General features: G+C 28.8%; 1 protein-coding gene across 6 annotated transcripts; it reads right to left on the bottom strand.

The window, feature by feature from the left end:
- Positions 1 to 198: 198 nt before the first annotated feature.
- LOC126855030 (dedicator of cytokinesis protein 1) lies at positions 199 to 15,542 on the bottom strand. Of its 6 annotated transcripts, none has more exons than XM_050602319.1 (23): positions 15,323 to 15,542; positions 14,367 to 14,608; positions 13,502 to 14,250; positions 13,196 to 13,349; positions 12,925 to 13,095; positions 12,454 to 12,834; positions 12,141 to 12,356; positions 11,727 to 12,049; positions 11,245 to 11,593; positions 9,971 to 10,069; positions 9,383 to 9,573; positions 8,941 to 9,291; positions 8,449 to 8,725; positions 8,099 to 8,346; positions 7,806 to 7,937; positions 7,407 to 7,686; positions 7,098 to 7,321; positions 6,728 to 7,027; positions 6,264 to 6,573; positions 6,074 to 6,183; positions 5,539 to 5,646; positions 4,005 to 4,263; positions 199 to 3,923 (listed from the first exon to the last, which is right to left on the bottom strand). In XM_050602319.1, exons 1-23 carry the CDS (start codon positions 15,363 to 15,365, stop codon positions 3,453 to 3,455), a joined length of 5,988 nt encoding a protein of 1,995 aa, XP_050458276.1. In that variant the 5' UTR covers positions 15,366 to 15,542; the 3' UTR covers positions 199 to 3,452. The 6 variants fall into 6 exon arrangements, with proteins under 6 accessions (XP_050458276.1, XP_050458277.1, XP_050458279.1 ...); XM_050602320.1 differs by having other exon boundaries at positions 5,539 to 5,628; XM_050602322.1 differs by lacking the exon at positions 5,539 to 5,646.
- Positions 15,543 to 15,674: the final 132 nt, after the last annotated feature.

Genomic DNA, 15,674 nt, shown 5'->3' with positions numbered 1-15,674 from the left:
ATATATATATGTATGTATGTGTATGTATGATGTATGTGTATGTGTATGATGTATGTGCGTGCATGCGTGCGTGCGTGCGTGCGTGCGTGTGTATGGGTGTGTGTATGTATGTGTATATGTATATGTATGTATGTGTATATATATATATATATATATATATATATATATATATATATATATACACACACACACCACACGCATACATACATATAGAATGTCAATTTTAATGTTCTATATTGCATGTCAATATAATATATAGTTATACAATATAGTTATGAATTTTAATATAAATAAATAATAATATATCATAATTGTATCTGTAAATTTTCGATTCACAAGACCATCTTAAAATCAAGGAAAAGGGGAAAAAAAATATATATATATATATATATATATATATATGTATATATGTATATATGTATGTATGTATGTATGTATGTAATTATATATATATGTATGTAACTATCAAGAAATGTATATTTTCTCACACTTCCAACCAAAGTTAAATAGCAGATTTACAATAAGTACTATTTTGCTATCGATGGCATTACTGCAATTTACTGTAATTTATTAGAGTCTTATTAAAATAATGAGGATGACACTTACAATATCTTCATACCAGTTGTGTATTTCATCAATTTGGCCTAATTCATGTTCACTGGAAAAATGAATACATTTATAATCAACAAGTTTTATATCGTTATTTTATAATGATTCTTTGCTCTGTTATAAATCGGCATTGTTTCAGAGGAGATTTAATTGTAGGAATAAGCAAATTAATCAGCTTATAAAACTTTTATTTTTTTTTAAATTTTCTCCAAGAAAACTAAAATAAGTTACAAGGATTACTGTTATAATTAACTGTAATAAATAGAAACAATTACAATTACATTTTTATTACATAAAAAGAAAGAGTAAATTGCAGAAAATTGAATTACTTTTTGAGTCCATTTTTATCATAACACATATATTCTGATTATAAAACATATAATATATAAATTCATTGTTTTATAAAGTTAAATTTATATATTCATCCAAATTTATATATTCCCTCACTTCTCTCTTGTGTTATTTGTAATATCATTGTAATTTTTTATAAGAAACGGTCTACATAAAATATATTTTTATAAGTAAATTATCAATATATAATATATAAACAATGTAATTATGTTGCTTATATTAAAAAATAAGGATTTATGAAATTATGTGAAATTCAAATTTCATCTTTTATAAATAAAATTAATTTGTTATATAGTATGTATATATATATATTTCTTATTGCTTAGAGTTTTTCTTATAAGAAAAATGTATCATATAGTAGAGTTTGATAATGTGAATGGCACTCATTTATAATTAAGATTTTGTTGATATGTATGTGTGTGTGTGTGGACATAATTATATATTAAATAAATATTATTTTGTGTATGTGTGTGAAAATATTGCAATGTATTATATGCAAAAGTAAAAAACAGAAAAATTATTTTAGTTAAATAACAAGATAATATATATTGGTCCCTAAAAGAAAAGATCAATCATATATGTATATATCTTGAGAAACAAATGGCGCTACATTAAATTCCTTATTTTTTAGGCTCAATACATTGTAAATTTTTTTCTATTACATAACAAAATTAGCGTCAAAACTAAGAACTGTATTCATAAATGCTCTGCACAATATATGTGTATGTATTTTTCGGAATTTACTTCATGAATAAATAAACAATAATACAAAAACAATAACTTTGAATACAGATCTTTGCTACATTAATTATCATAAGTAATGAATGATCTATCAAGTTCACTTGTCACCTCTTCTTTTAACTTATTTTCTTTATCATCCACTAGATGCAAATATCAATATATTATAGGATATCATATTTTTTTCTTCAGCATCACATATAATTTTCTAAAGCTCTTAATAAATAAAGCATTAATCTCTCTTTGGTATGAGACTCAAATGACGCTATCGAAAAACATAATAAATAGCTTATATCAACGTTATAAATGGCTTCTAATATTGTAAGTTTGTAGAATTTGCTATAATTAAAAGGCAATGTAAATCGACACCCTGATTAATTATAAAGTCTTTTTATATAAGATTATAATCTTCATAATCCATTTAAATTTTTATTCTGATTTTGTGCTCAATTAGGAAGCAGCTTGTCATGATATAGCGTTAATTACTCTATGATCATATAATTGATGTTACAAGTAAATAATTTATTTGGATTATGAAACGAACATGCAACACCATATGCAGTTTCAGTTGTTGCATACTTACTTCTTATTGAATCTATTTGTATAAACGATTATGTTTTCTTATATGTATTAAAAATAAGTTAACACATAAGACTATAGTCTCGTTGTTAACAAGTGAATGACTTATATAAATACAGTAATTCACATAAATTTCTTTTTACCACTAGATCACAATGGCTTGGTAATATTTAAATAATATAACTATGTTGTGGTTATATAAAATATATAACTACTCATAATTATTTTATAAAAATCTCGGATTTCTGAAATAAGTTAGAATATTGTATCAGAGATGTGCAAAAAGTTAACTACTTTCGTTATATTTAATGCATTAATCTTTTATATTATATTATTAGCACAAATTCATTCAAAAATTGCCAGTATGTAAAAAGTTCCCAAAGTTTTCATTACAATTAAAGCTACATGTGTGTATACGTTTCATATCAAAATCTATAAAAATATGTATTTGTCACAAATATATATGTCCAAAGTCATATAATAAAATTTTAGGTCGAAAAAATTGACATTACTCTAGCATATTATGCCTTGTAATGGAGCGAGAGAGTAATGACATTACAGCAAACATGTGAAATATAATCAGACAGTGTTTAAATGTTCGAAAAAATAAGCTCCTATAGAGTGAAAAATCGTTAAAAGCAAATATGGCAATTTTTATCTTTATAAGCGCAAATTCTATTTGATTCATGATAATGTTATAAAAACATTGAATTTTTCGAATAAAGCGCGAAGATGTGTGTTATATATTAGAATAAAAATAAGGCAATGACATTGATATATATATATATATATTAGTTTATCACTCGTCATTATAGTCTTTGTCAAATATGCACTACAAAATTATAAAATGCTGTTAAATTCATATTAATTTTTGAATTTTTTTTGTCAATAACATTGCTCGCTATCAATATGAATAGTGTAACACTTTCTATTATTAAAGATTTCGTATATGGTAATAGCGTAAACTCGCTTATCCTAAATCGCGAAAAAAAGGCACAAAGAAATATATTAGAATGCTAACTCTAAGAGAATGGTAACTTTCCTAAAGATCAACAGTACAGAAAAAAAAAACGCGAATAACTGGAAAACGCGCATATTATAAACGTGGATGGACACTTGTTATGCTCACAACTCTTTGCAAAATCGATAAAACACTTGCAGGATTTTACATTACGTTACGCAGTCGACGAATCCTCAACATATGAGGTTTCGACATCGTTGGAAGAGAGAACGATCGTATGCAAACTATTAATTGGTCTTTTTGGTTTCGGTGGAGGCGTCGGTGGTTTATTAGAATGATTATCTAAGTCATCATCAGTAGGTGTTGGCAACTTATTCTTCCACACTCCTGAAGATTTGTTTAGATTATTGAAAGTACTATTAGCTAGACACTGATTAGAAGACAGCTCCTCCGGGAGATTACAATAATCAGCCTCGCGCATTTTAATCGGCAGAGGCGGCGGCGGATCGTCCTCAGATGTTGTACTATCGGTCGTACCGACGCTATCTCTATTTCCCTTTCCTAAATTGCTAGGTTCTAATTCATTATTAATGTTCCTTAGGTAGTGCTGCGACTGTCCAGACCAACGATTACTCATTCTACGTTCTTTCTCCGCTTCTGATCTCAAAGGACGTTTTGGAGTGAGCTGTGCAAACAGACGCGCATATCTCTATTTTAAAATTATAAAAAATAAAAAGACTATGTTAAATGCTTGTTAACTTGTTACCTCTTGTCGTAGTTCAAATACAGGTGTCGAATGTAAATTAGATATCAATGATGTAACGGAAGACGCTGAACTGTGAGATATTTCGGCCGTAGTGTACCACTGGCTGGTGGGTTGATCATTTTTCGTCACTGTGGCAGAATCGCTCTTTCGCGAACTTCTACGCTTCGCATCCTTCTTCTTGTACGTTCCTGGATAAGGATTTCCCAATGCCTTTTGCAAAGAGGCCGTTGACAAAATATGCGAACGCATAGAGTTGTTCCTATAAGTTGAAAATATTTGTGATTGAAGGCGACGCGATTACCAAAAAGTTTTTAAAACCAGAGATAGATAAAAGTGAATTACTATACACTAACAATTGAAAAAAGTATAATTCATAATTATAAATGAGATATACGAGATAGAATAGATAAGAGTTTTTGATATAGATAAAATTTCACTATTGAGTAAATTAGTTTATAATTATTAAAAGACTATTTTGCAAGCTATGTTTATATTTTTATTATAATAAGAAAAACGTAACAATCGTAATAATAGCAATGTCACTCGAATTTTGCATCAGTCTGTAACAAGTGTATATTTTTAATTACCTATCATAGTTATTGTAGATGTAGAAAGTTTAGCAGATTGCCAGTTGAAGAAGATATTATTCCAGGGACATTTATGACGATATTGTGAAAAATGCAAAACAAAACCATGCAGATGAGAAGCGGAATAAATAAAAATAGAAGATGTAAAGTCATTAATCTAAAGAAATCAATATGTTTTTCATATATATTTAAGATTATCCTATTTCACGTAATATATAATTTCATTCTTCGACGTAATATATAATATATAACAAATCAGTTTTCTTATTGTCTCGTTACATCTCCACTACACAGAAGCAAAATGATAAAGCAAAATTGTAGTCTGCATTTCAAATCTATTATTTTTAAAATATTGTTTACCAATATTTTAGTTATTTTTAGTTAATTTTAATTTTTATGAATATATTACCAACCCTCAAAACATATGTGTATAAAAAATAACATAAATTACACAAATTAATGCACATATATGTGAGGAAAATATTAATTCATATTTCCTATACTGTATAAAGAAATTAAATAACTGGAAAATATAAATAAAAAGCAAAAAATATACAACAAAAATGTTAAGTGCGAAGAAAGGATAATAAAGCATTATGCGAGAGCTTATCAGGTCCAACAGCGATATTCCTGAAATCATATTGCATTCTTTTCTATCATGTGCTCTAGAATGGCATTTTTACTCTCTTTAGACATATGAACTCTGATTTTTATGATAAACATTAAATAAATTCGCGCATCTAATTAGTAAAAATTTATTAAAACTTTTTTTTTAAAAGTGGGGGAGTTTTTAATATCTATATCACAAAAGATCCAAATATCTATCTAATGCTTTCATATAGAAATAATTAAAATTTATTACATACTAACTTATCTAAATAAAGAGAAGTGATTGATTCAATTCTTAGTTAGTGCTGAAGCTAAGTTAAACACTAATATGACTTTACCTTGATAAATTGACGTTTTGAACACCACTTGGGGATGTGCTGTTGTTAAAATTGAACGATGCAAGTGACTTGAACGTTGCAACTTGGGATCTTGTAAGAGAGGATATCCTAGAGTGAATTGTACAACTGAACGGGGTAATTACAAAATATAACTATTTTAAAATTGACACGGGATGTTACAGATCAGTCGTGCTTGAATCTGGACATCCTGTATAGCACACACACACACACACACACACACACATATTGTTTTTACTTATAATAAATACTGTTTAAAAACATGTTTCACAGGATATTTGCATTGTTATATAATTTAACACGAATAAAGATAATATTTAAAATAAATAGATTTAAAATATTACTTTTTATGAATAGATTAGTAATATGTTTTGAAATATTGCCTCATTCAAATGATGATTGTGATATAGCAATAACATGCTACGCAACAATTATTTTCCGTGTTAGTCACGATAAACTCGTTAATAAAATGACAAACATGCGCTTATGCAAAAATTAAGACAACAGAATAACTTACTCTGAATTATTCATATTTGATTCAGACAGGCAGTGATTATCCCCTCTTAAAGTTGGTGGTCTTCGCATAGTTACAGTCTGCGTTAGGCTTTCAATTTGTAAATCACATGTCTGTTTGTTATAAAATAAAAAAATTATAGAATTCAAAAAAGTATGTGAAACTATTAACTTGAATAATTAAATTAGCTTACCCTCTTCCCGTACTTAGCTTCTACTTGATTGCGCATCGACACGAAACATTGTTCTAAACGTTGATGAAATGGCGCCAATTCGGTAGGCGCTCGTGCTTTGTGCAACTGAAGTCCTATACTGAGTAAGGGAATTTGTTCCGCAATAAGTCCTTCTAACTTAAGAAGGTCTGAACTTTCTTCTAGATGGCTATCTTTATATTCAATATTGAGAAAAGCCTTTTCGTAGTTATCAATACCACCCATAACAGCTGGATCCAATATACCATTCAATTTCATGCTTAACGGGTTTAATGGAAGACTGGGATCGCTTCTGCAATAATTATAAAAAAAAAAAATAGTTGTGCAATTCATAATGTAAATAAATAAAAATAATTACATTTTATCATATTTTTTTATTTATGAAATGATTAGATAATAAAATAAATATATAATAAAACAATTTTAATTATAAAAAGTTATCAAACCTGTGAGCAATAATGAGATCTCGTAGTGCTATATTCGTAGCTTCCATAGTTTCAATCGCATTTCTCAATGGACTGACTAAATATGTCTCACTAGACGTCACAGGAAACCATCGAAGAATTCCTGGCAATGGGTAGCTTGTCACAAGCACCGTTCTTTCTAACCATAACGAAGCAAATTCATTGCTATTATTAATGCCAGCACTTATTTCCTTTTCTTTATCACTAGCTATTGCAATAATTTCTTTTCTCGGTGCAGGTCTTGAAAATCTAAAGCGTTGCACATCATTCACACGATGATACCTAAAATTAATAACAAATTAATAAAATGTCAAATATGTCGTATTTAATTACTTTATATAATATTGAATACCTCAAAACTGCTTCTGCAGTAACTGGTTTACCACTCAGACGATGTCTTTTTTCATCCATTAATGGCTCTACCTTATTAATTTGCACATATTGATGATTGGATTCCAGCATTTCTGGAGTGGGTGGAGATAATTTGTTCATTTGCTCTGCATTCGGTAATTGATTCAATGTTCTTGAACAAAAATCACTAAGTCGTTCATATTCTTTTCCTCGATAGACAAATACCTATGAGAAATAAATTACTTGATAAAAGAATAAAAGCAAATATAAAATATGATCAAAGATATATTTATTAAACATGTCAAAATACTTTATTTTGAAGAAAAGCAGGATGTCCTCGACCATAATATGCAACTCTAAAGTATTCTGGTTCAGGTCTTAACTGTTTCACTATGCAATCATAGAATTTTGCCATGCGTCTCAATAATACAGACAGTTGCAAATAATCAAATGTTTCTTCTTCATATTGTGATATTAATTCCTTGCAAACAGTAAGAGCGCATTCCCACATTCTTCCTTTATCAAAATAATCGATAATATCATTATATAATGCTTCTTTCAATTCACGATGTGTTTGGCATAATGGATACCTAAAAAAAAATGATATAATATTTTAATATTTATTTTATTAGAATGCATTATTAAAGCAGTACAAGCTTAATATGAAAATATTTTGTTATTTAATTAATTCTAAATATGATGATGTTACCTATGTGATATCAGCAAAGGTGGCAAAGGTTGGTCACTCCATGCTAATAATTGACTATGGAGTTTCAGAGAATAAGCTGCTTCTGTGTAATTATCGCATTCTAAATGTAATTCACACAACTTATTTACATATCTGTAATGTAAAGAAAACTTAATATATTTTTCAATAAATATATATTTGTGATATATTAAACAATATACATAAGATTTAGGTTCATTATATTGATTTAATCAAGCTTAAAATAGATGATTAAAACATTTAAATTAAATTATTAAAATATATTATATTTTTACCTGATATACATTTCCTTCCTATTAATCTCGGAATAGAATTCCAATAAATTTACAGTGCAAAGCATACGATGTTCTTGAGATTCTGCATGAATAATATCCCGATATTGCAACAAGCGTTCCATGAGCTTAGCGATAGTATCTACGAAGCGTAAGCCTTGTTCTCGCATTGTGGAATGTTTTTCACACAAAGAACCCATAACATGAGTCCAAAGCGCACGAAATTGTTCATCACCTCTGCCTCCTTCTACCTATAAAAAAAATTTTTAATAAAATATAATCTTTCATTGATGTTATTAGTGAAGTAAATTTAAATTGCGACTATTTTTTATTTCAACATGTAAAAACTATACCAGGATATCCAGTTTTGCAATCATCTCATTTTCATATTCTATAAAATTAGCTTTGATATGAGCAGGATCACGTTTGGTATCGCCATATCCTTCCACTATACGTGAGCTGTAATATTCGCATTGCATCATATCGAAAAAGATAGGTATTGTAGCTTTTCTCAATTCAGTTTCAGGTATTAATGCCATTTCAAGAATTGCGCCGACTAAAGCAGGCACAAAAAGTATTTTGTGTTGCCCTAAATTGAACCACATTGATCGAATTTCAAATGCAGTTTCTCTGTAATAAATCAAGAAGATGTGATATTATTTTCATTTTATCAATTTATATCATTATTAAAAATATTTATACGATGTATCATACAATTTATAAGATGTATCATACAACTAAGAATCATGCATCTGTTTAAATAGCATTCTTCCTATTTGAGTCTATAATTTTCTTTAATAGTTTTGATACATTTGCGTAATTTTTTATTTTTATAAGAAACGTACCTACGCATGTCGTTATAACGCGCAATAATGCGGTTTCGTTTTGCTGGTGTAAATGTATCTAATTGTAGAGCAGGTTGAGTTAAAAAAGCAATAGCACAATGAAAGAAATTTGACCAAGCTTGATGTTCAAATTCGGTGAAAAAATAATCTCTAATTGTGCCCGAGAAATATCGTAATGACTTTAAAATAACGCTATTTTGAAGCATAATCATTTCACACCAATCTCCTGGAAACACACTTCTAGAAACTAAATCTTTGAAGACTAATAATATCTCCATAAGAAAATCGAGTAAATCAATTCTTGTTCCAAAATGATTGATGTACACTTCATAATGGTGGTGTGTCATTTGTCTGAAAAAGATTGCAGAAAGAAGGATAGAACTCTCTTTTTATTCTTCTTTCAATATTTGTTTTTACATTTGCTTTAAGATTTTAAAAATACCTGAATATCGCTAACATGACTGACACTAAATTTCCAACTAAAGGATTTTCCCTATCCATTGATATAACAGTTTGTATAATAGTACGTAATGCAGTTAACATTATCTCTTTAACATCAGAAACTGTGCTACCTATATCTTTTCTAAAAGTCAGTTCCAAAATGTCAGACAATATCTTGACACATAATTCCACCTGTAGAAACAAAAAAACAGAGTTTAACAAGTAGAACATTTAACAACTAGATTGTTTCGATATATCTATTTCTATATAAAGTATAAAAATTATAGAAAGATATAAGTAGAAAGATATAATGATATAAATCTGTATGTGTCTAAATTAGCGTATAATAATATAATATACACTCTCTGCAATCTACATTCACACAAAAAACTAATTCACATATAATGTGAATCATTGATTGATTAAATCATAAAATATAATACAACACAACACACAGGCATAAATGCAATGTTCTTTTGTGTTAACAATGTGCTAAACAATCTCAAATTATACCATATAACGTCGTAAAAAACGCACTTATTTATTTGCGTATATTTTGAAATTTTTTTGCGTTTATCGCAAAAATTACCTCTTCGGAGTAGCCGCGATGTTGGTTGAGCCGATGCCGATTTTCGCCGAGCAGCCTGGCTACCTTCGCCACGCTCTTTCCAGGCGTACTCGATAGCCCCTTTAAACGCCATTAACCAAAACCAAACCGTACACAAAAAAAATGAGATAACCCTTGTTAGTTGGAAAAAAGTACCATTTTCTAAAGACATATACAATTACACTTCTGAAAATTCCCGATACCAATATGAATGTAAAACTGCATGCACTAAAGATGCAGCTTCTCACTTAGAAGCAGTATAATATACTAATAATAGAAAAAAAATCTGTAAAAATAGATTAGAAAAAAAAAGAAAAATTTAACATTTTCATCTAATAATTATAATTTTTTTTCACAGTATTCATAGATATTTCATATTTTCATACTAATTAATGGATTATATAAATTACAAAACATCCAAAATAAAACATTCCAAAATTTCTATTACAATAAAAAAGTAATAAATTGAAGAAGATATATCACACAAATTAAATAATAATATATCTAAATGCTTATTGAGTAAAATGCAGAATAAACATTATACAGTAACATATCATTGGACAAACACATGCCACATTCAAAGTTCTATTATTTCAATACATGTGCATTTACTGTTACATGCTCTACTAAGAGAGTAAACAAAAAGGATGTCTTTTTCAATATATTTTCAAATAACATAATAATTTTTATTATTATACATTCTGAAAAATTACATTTATTAATTAAATAATATTAAATTATTAAATAATATTATTTCTTCTTTTAATATATATATATATATATATATATATATATATAATATTTATATAAAAAAAAATATTAAAATAAATATAAATAATAAAAATAATAATGTGAACAATTTGCCTGAGAGTTTAGTAATAAAATGTATTCTAATAAATAAGCTATAACTTAAAAAATAAAAAAATGAAGACATCCTTTGTAAAAAAAGAGGAGTTTGATAAAATTTATGTAGAAAGATGCGTGGCGAAAGGATCGCAGGCTGTACGGAAAGCACGAATGACATTTATCATATATGACACGATTTTAAATGAGAGTAAAAATTTATATGTAATTAAATTTATGCAAATGTATAGTTAGAATTCTTTGAAAAGTATCGCGAGAATGTATAAATGTGATGAATTGACATTATTTTGTATGAAATATAAATAAGAGTAATGTGTGAACATTCCAATTCGCTTAAATTAGATTATTGGAAATTGTAGCATTAGAAAAGAGAATACTTTATGACATCTTACCTCCTCTTTAGCTTCCAATAAGTCTCTCACGAGTATGGTAATTCTCGGCAATAAAATAGCTCTACACTCCACATTTAAAAAAAGTGGACTATGAACAATATCATTGACTGTCATCATTTTCTGCTTGGTTAATCTACCTGTTGGTAGAGTTACGAGTAAATCTGTTAGAATTGTACTCAATTGCTTGCCACTATAGACCCTTAATAAATGTGGTATTGTTGTAGGTAGATACTTGAGGCAAGCTCCTTGAACCAACAAAGTTCCATCTGTTTCGTAACTCATGAGATTAACAATAGATCGTAATAGATCTGTTAATGTTTGTGAGAATTCTTCTTCATCTTGATTTAATCTTTAAAAGAAAATTATAATATTTATTCAAAATTATGTACTTACTTGACTTTTAAAGAATTAATATATTATAGATATATTTATTGCATTGTCTTTATTCTTAGATATTTAAGAGAATAATAAATAAAACATACTCAGTAAATAAAAGACGAGATTCGACAATAAATCTCATGCAGTATTGCAAGCTTTTCATTGTTTTAAGCAATAAATCACGTTCTTGGCCATCGTTATTACCGATATTATCTATACGCTTACGCAACACCGCAATTAATTTTTTATATGCTAGAGTTGCAGAAAAACTTTCAGAAATGTATAAATCTAATACTGGTTGGAAATGCTGATATTTTCTATCGGACACAAGCCCAATAATATATAAAAGGCACTCAAAAACCATGTCATCATAGACATCACTGTCCGAATTACTCATTAAGATGTTAAATAAAGCATCCAAAACATCCTGTCAAAGATAATGCTATTCAATATAATTATTCTCATGCAAACATAATTTTACTATACATATAATTTCATTAGAATTTCATTTTCATCACCTGCAGAAACTTCACTATTTCCTCCCCATCAACCTTCATTAAAGCAGCTAAAGATTCTTTTAAGCCAGTATTGTGCGATGCCCAATTAAGTAAACCTAATAAATCTATATTCTGAGTTAATTTAGTTGAGCAAATATTGGTTGCTATCAAAAAACTATCTTTGCTGCTTAATGTTAATGATCCTAAACTTGGTTTCTTGTCTATGTTTAATTCAGCCTAAATAAAAAAAAGTAAAGAAAAAATAAAATGTTGAAATGTGACATTTAAAAAATATGAAATTTCTTTTATCTCTTCAATAAATATATAAATGTACCAATTCTCCACGTGTTGATGGCAATTTAAAGTAAGATATATCACTTTCCTCGTACTTTTTTTGGTCTAATTTGTAAACCAACAATTCGTGTTGTATGTCTTGCAGAGTTGTGCCATTACGTTGCATTAATCGAACGTAACTTAAAGCAAATGGCTTCTCAGACTTATCTTTTGCTTCATTAGAACTGCGATGCTTAAATGTAAACTTTAAGTGAGCCTGCTTAAATTCTTCTATAGGTATGGCAATCTTGAATGTTTCGCACCACCTAGGCTTGTCTTCATGATAATAAATAACGCTATGATACTCGTCAATTGGAGACGCGCCGCCACCTAATGTCATGACTCCAGGAATTGCTATGCCATGTTCATTACATACTTTAACCTATTAAAAATCATATTCTAAGTGTTTAACACGAATTTTTATAAAAAAAGAAAGAGTTTTTATATTTTCTATTTAAATACTTATACTAACCGTTACTTCCACATTTTTGTCTGTAGATTTTGAGCCTTTGCTAAATTCACCACTAATTAAAGTCAGATACAGATCGTTGCGTACGTCACCCGGCAAAATAACTTCCGGAAATCCCATTTTACGCGCAATTGCAACGTTACCGAGAACCAAATGTGGATTTTCGTCACGTACCTATATAAGTACTCAGTATTAGAGATAATTTTTATTTATACAGAACACAGCAATATAAAAGTTATACAATTATATAGAAAAATAACTTTTCTCGACTCACTTGCTTTGGATCGCCTCTTAACAATTTTAAACTTGTCCATAATCCTTGTCCACCTGTGATATTGGTGATATTGCCATTGATATGTCTCTGGATATTTACTTCTTTCTGCGCGATAATTCTACGTAATGTGCCATCGAGACTGTCTTTCTCACAACATATGAAACAAAAAACAAGAAAACCAACAAAACGATTCTGTCTTAATTTTCCAACTATTATAATACTTTCCTTTGAATCTTTTGTTTCAACCATAAATTTTACAAAAATATTGAATCTCATAAAACCAAAATATCTCAAATAAGTACTTACTGTATAAAAGGTATAAAATGATGTTGTTCAACATCTCCCTCGAGTTTGCCAGTAATAAACAGAGTAATATCCATTGCGGCTACACCAAATGGTCTCCTCATATTTTCCGTACTCTTTGATTTATTCTGATTATTTTGTGTAACACTCGAGCGTCGATGATCCGGTTCTTTGGCTTCCATACCGCCCACTCTAATTACATAACAAGCTAAATAAACTTTATCCCTTGTCAAATCTCTGGAACCAAGATCCGTGAATAATACTCTAAGATTGTGCAACTGATCAATGTCTCTTGCAAGTCCCTCTTTGCTCCATGATACCACATAATTCTCTGTGATAGCTTTCATCTCTCTGCCATCATATAAAGTCAATAGCAGCTCTACATCTTCTGCCATTTTGCATACAAAATTTCTCACACTGACAAAGAAGATATGTGAATATACAGGTACTTGTGGCTTATGCGATTTTTTTTTGGTATCATTGCACGCCTTTCTTATTCTTTCTGCAGCAGTCTCATGATGATAGTATAATTGAATGGTGCTCGTTTCTTCAGGGTTTAAAACGTTTCCATGCTCGTCTCGAACTACCATATCCAGACCCAACAGTTGATTTCCAGTGTCTATCCTTGCTGTTGCTAATCTTTTCATATCTTTCAATTCATCTACTGTTAAAGTACCACTCAAAATCTTGCTTCTGTATCCTATTGCATCTAAAATTTGTTGCTGCATTGTCCTAAAGTGCTCGGAGTGTGTCTATATATATGTATAAAAAATTATATAAAGTTATATTTATACATTTTTAATTTCTAGACAGATAAATTTAAGCTATATATATATATATAGTTATATTGTGAAAAATATATACGTACTACATATAAATACTTCCAATGATGACCCCATTCTCTTAAAACATTAGTGATTTCATGTACTAAGTTATCCATATGCGTTGATTTCTGTAAGATATATGTGTAGGATTTTGGAAAAATTCCACATGTGCCTTTAAATTTGCTGCGGCCATAATACCAATCTCCACATTCTTCAGTTATCTGTACAACTTCTCCGACTGTTAAGCGTATTGTGTACGGGTTTGAATGTGCAAAATTATGGATGGCTAGATAAAAAGATAAAATATCTTTCTTTGACATTTAACTTTCTTTTTTTTGACTTTATATACTTTTAAATATCTTGAGAAAATCGTATTTTCAATTTATATTAATTTCCGAATTATAATTTTTTTTTAAAACTTTATGTGAATGTTCACTAATAAAATTTGACAAATTATCTGCTCAATTTTATGTAATAACTTTTGTAAAAACATTTTTATAATTTGAAATATACAAATATATTTTATGTTCTAAAATTATATTTGTATTTATATAGAAACACACAAAAATATTCAATGCAGTGATCCTTTTTCTTTTTTTTTTATAAGTAATCAACATACATCAACATGCATGTAAAGTATTTGCTTAATAGCATTAAAATCAATATATAAAATAATATTATTTTTCAATATTTATGACAATAAAGTAATTTCCAATCAATTCTAATTTAAATATGATCATGGTATTTATATAATAAATAATACATCCATTTACATTGGTTGATTAACATAATGTCATAAATATTGAATATATACGAAATGTCATACGCATAAAATATATCAATGATTCAGTATACACAACTCTACAAAAATGTGTAATGCCCACTCGAATGTCAGACGCGATGTAATGAAAATCTGAACTCTCGGGGGCACCTCCCAGGATGTTGGAATATTTCGCAGTGCAGAGGGTTATTAATCTTACATACAAATTGTATTCCTCACCTACTCCTAACTGCTCATTAATCCGCTTCCATGTCATTGTCATTTTATTTCGCTACTCTTAGCACTTTTAAGATATTTACATTAATTACATCTCGCGACTCACATCTCGCCAGGGTAATTAAATTGTCGTTTTATCTTGTCATCTATTACTATAATTCGAAACAGGATGCTACACTTCTCCACTATATTGCCTCAGTGATGCGAGAACGGGAAAGAGTCGAGGAAGAGACGGCAGGAGCTGGAGGGAACAAACATGTCATGAAATATATAAAAATTGACGTAAACATAGAGAGGAAAACGTGAGTGAGGAATGTTCGTCCTTTTTAGTTCCACATTTAAGTAATCATATCAA

Source organism: Cataglyphis hispanica, chromosome 15 (genome assembly GCF_021464435.1).
Source record: "Cataglyphis hispanica isolate Lineage 1 chromosome 15, ULB_Chis1_1.0, whole genome shotgun sequence".
NCBI classification, from domain to species: Eukaryota; Metazoa; Arthropoda; class Insecta; order Hymenoptera; family Formicidae; genus Cataglyphis; species Cataglyphis hispanica.
Note: the sequence above shows the minus strand (reverse complement) of the source record. Positions and strands in the feature narration are given on the sequence as shown.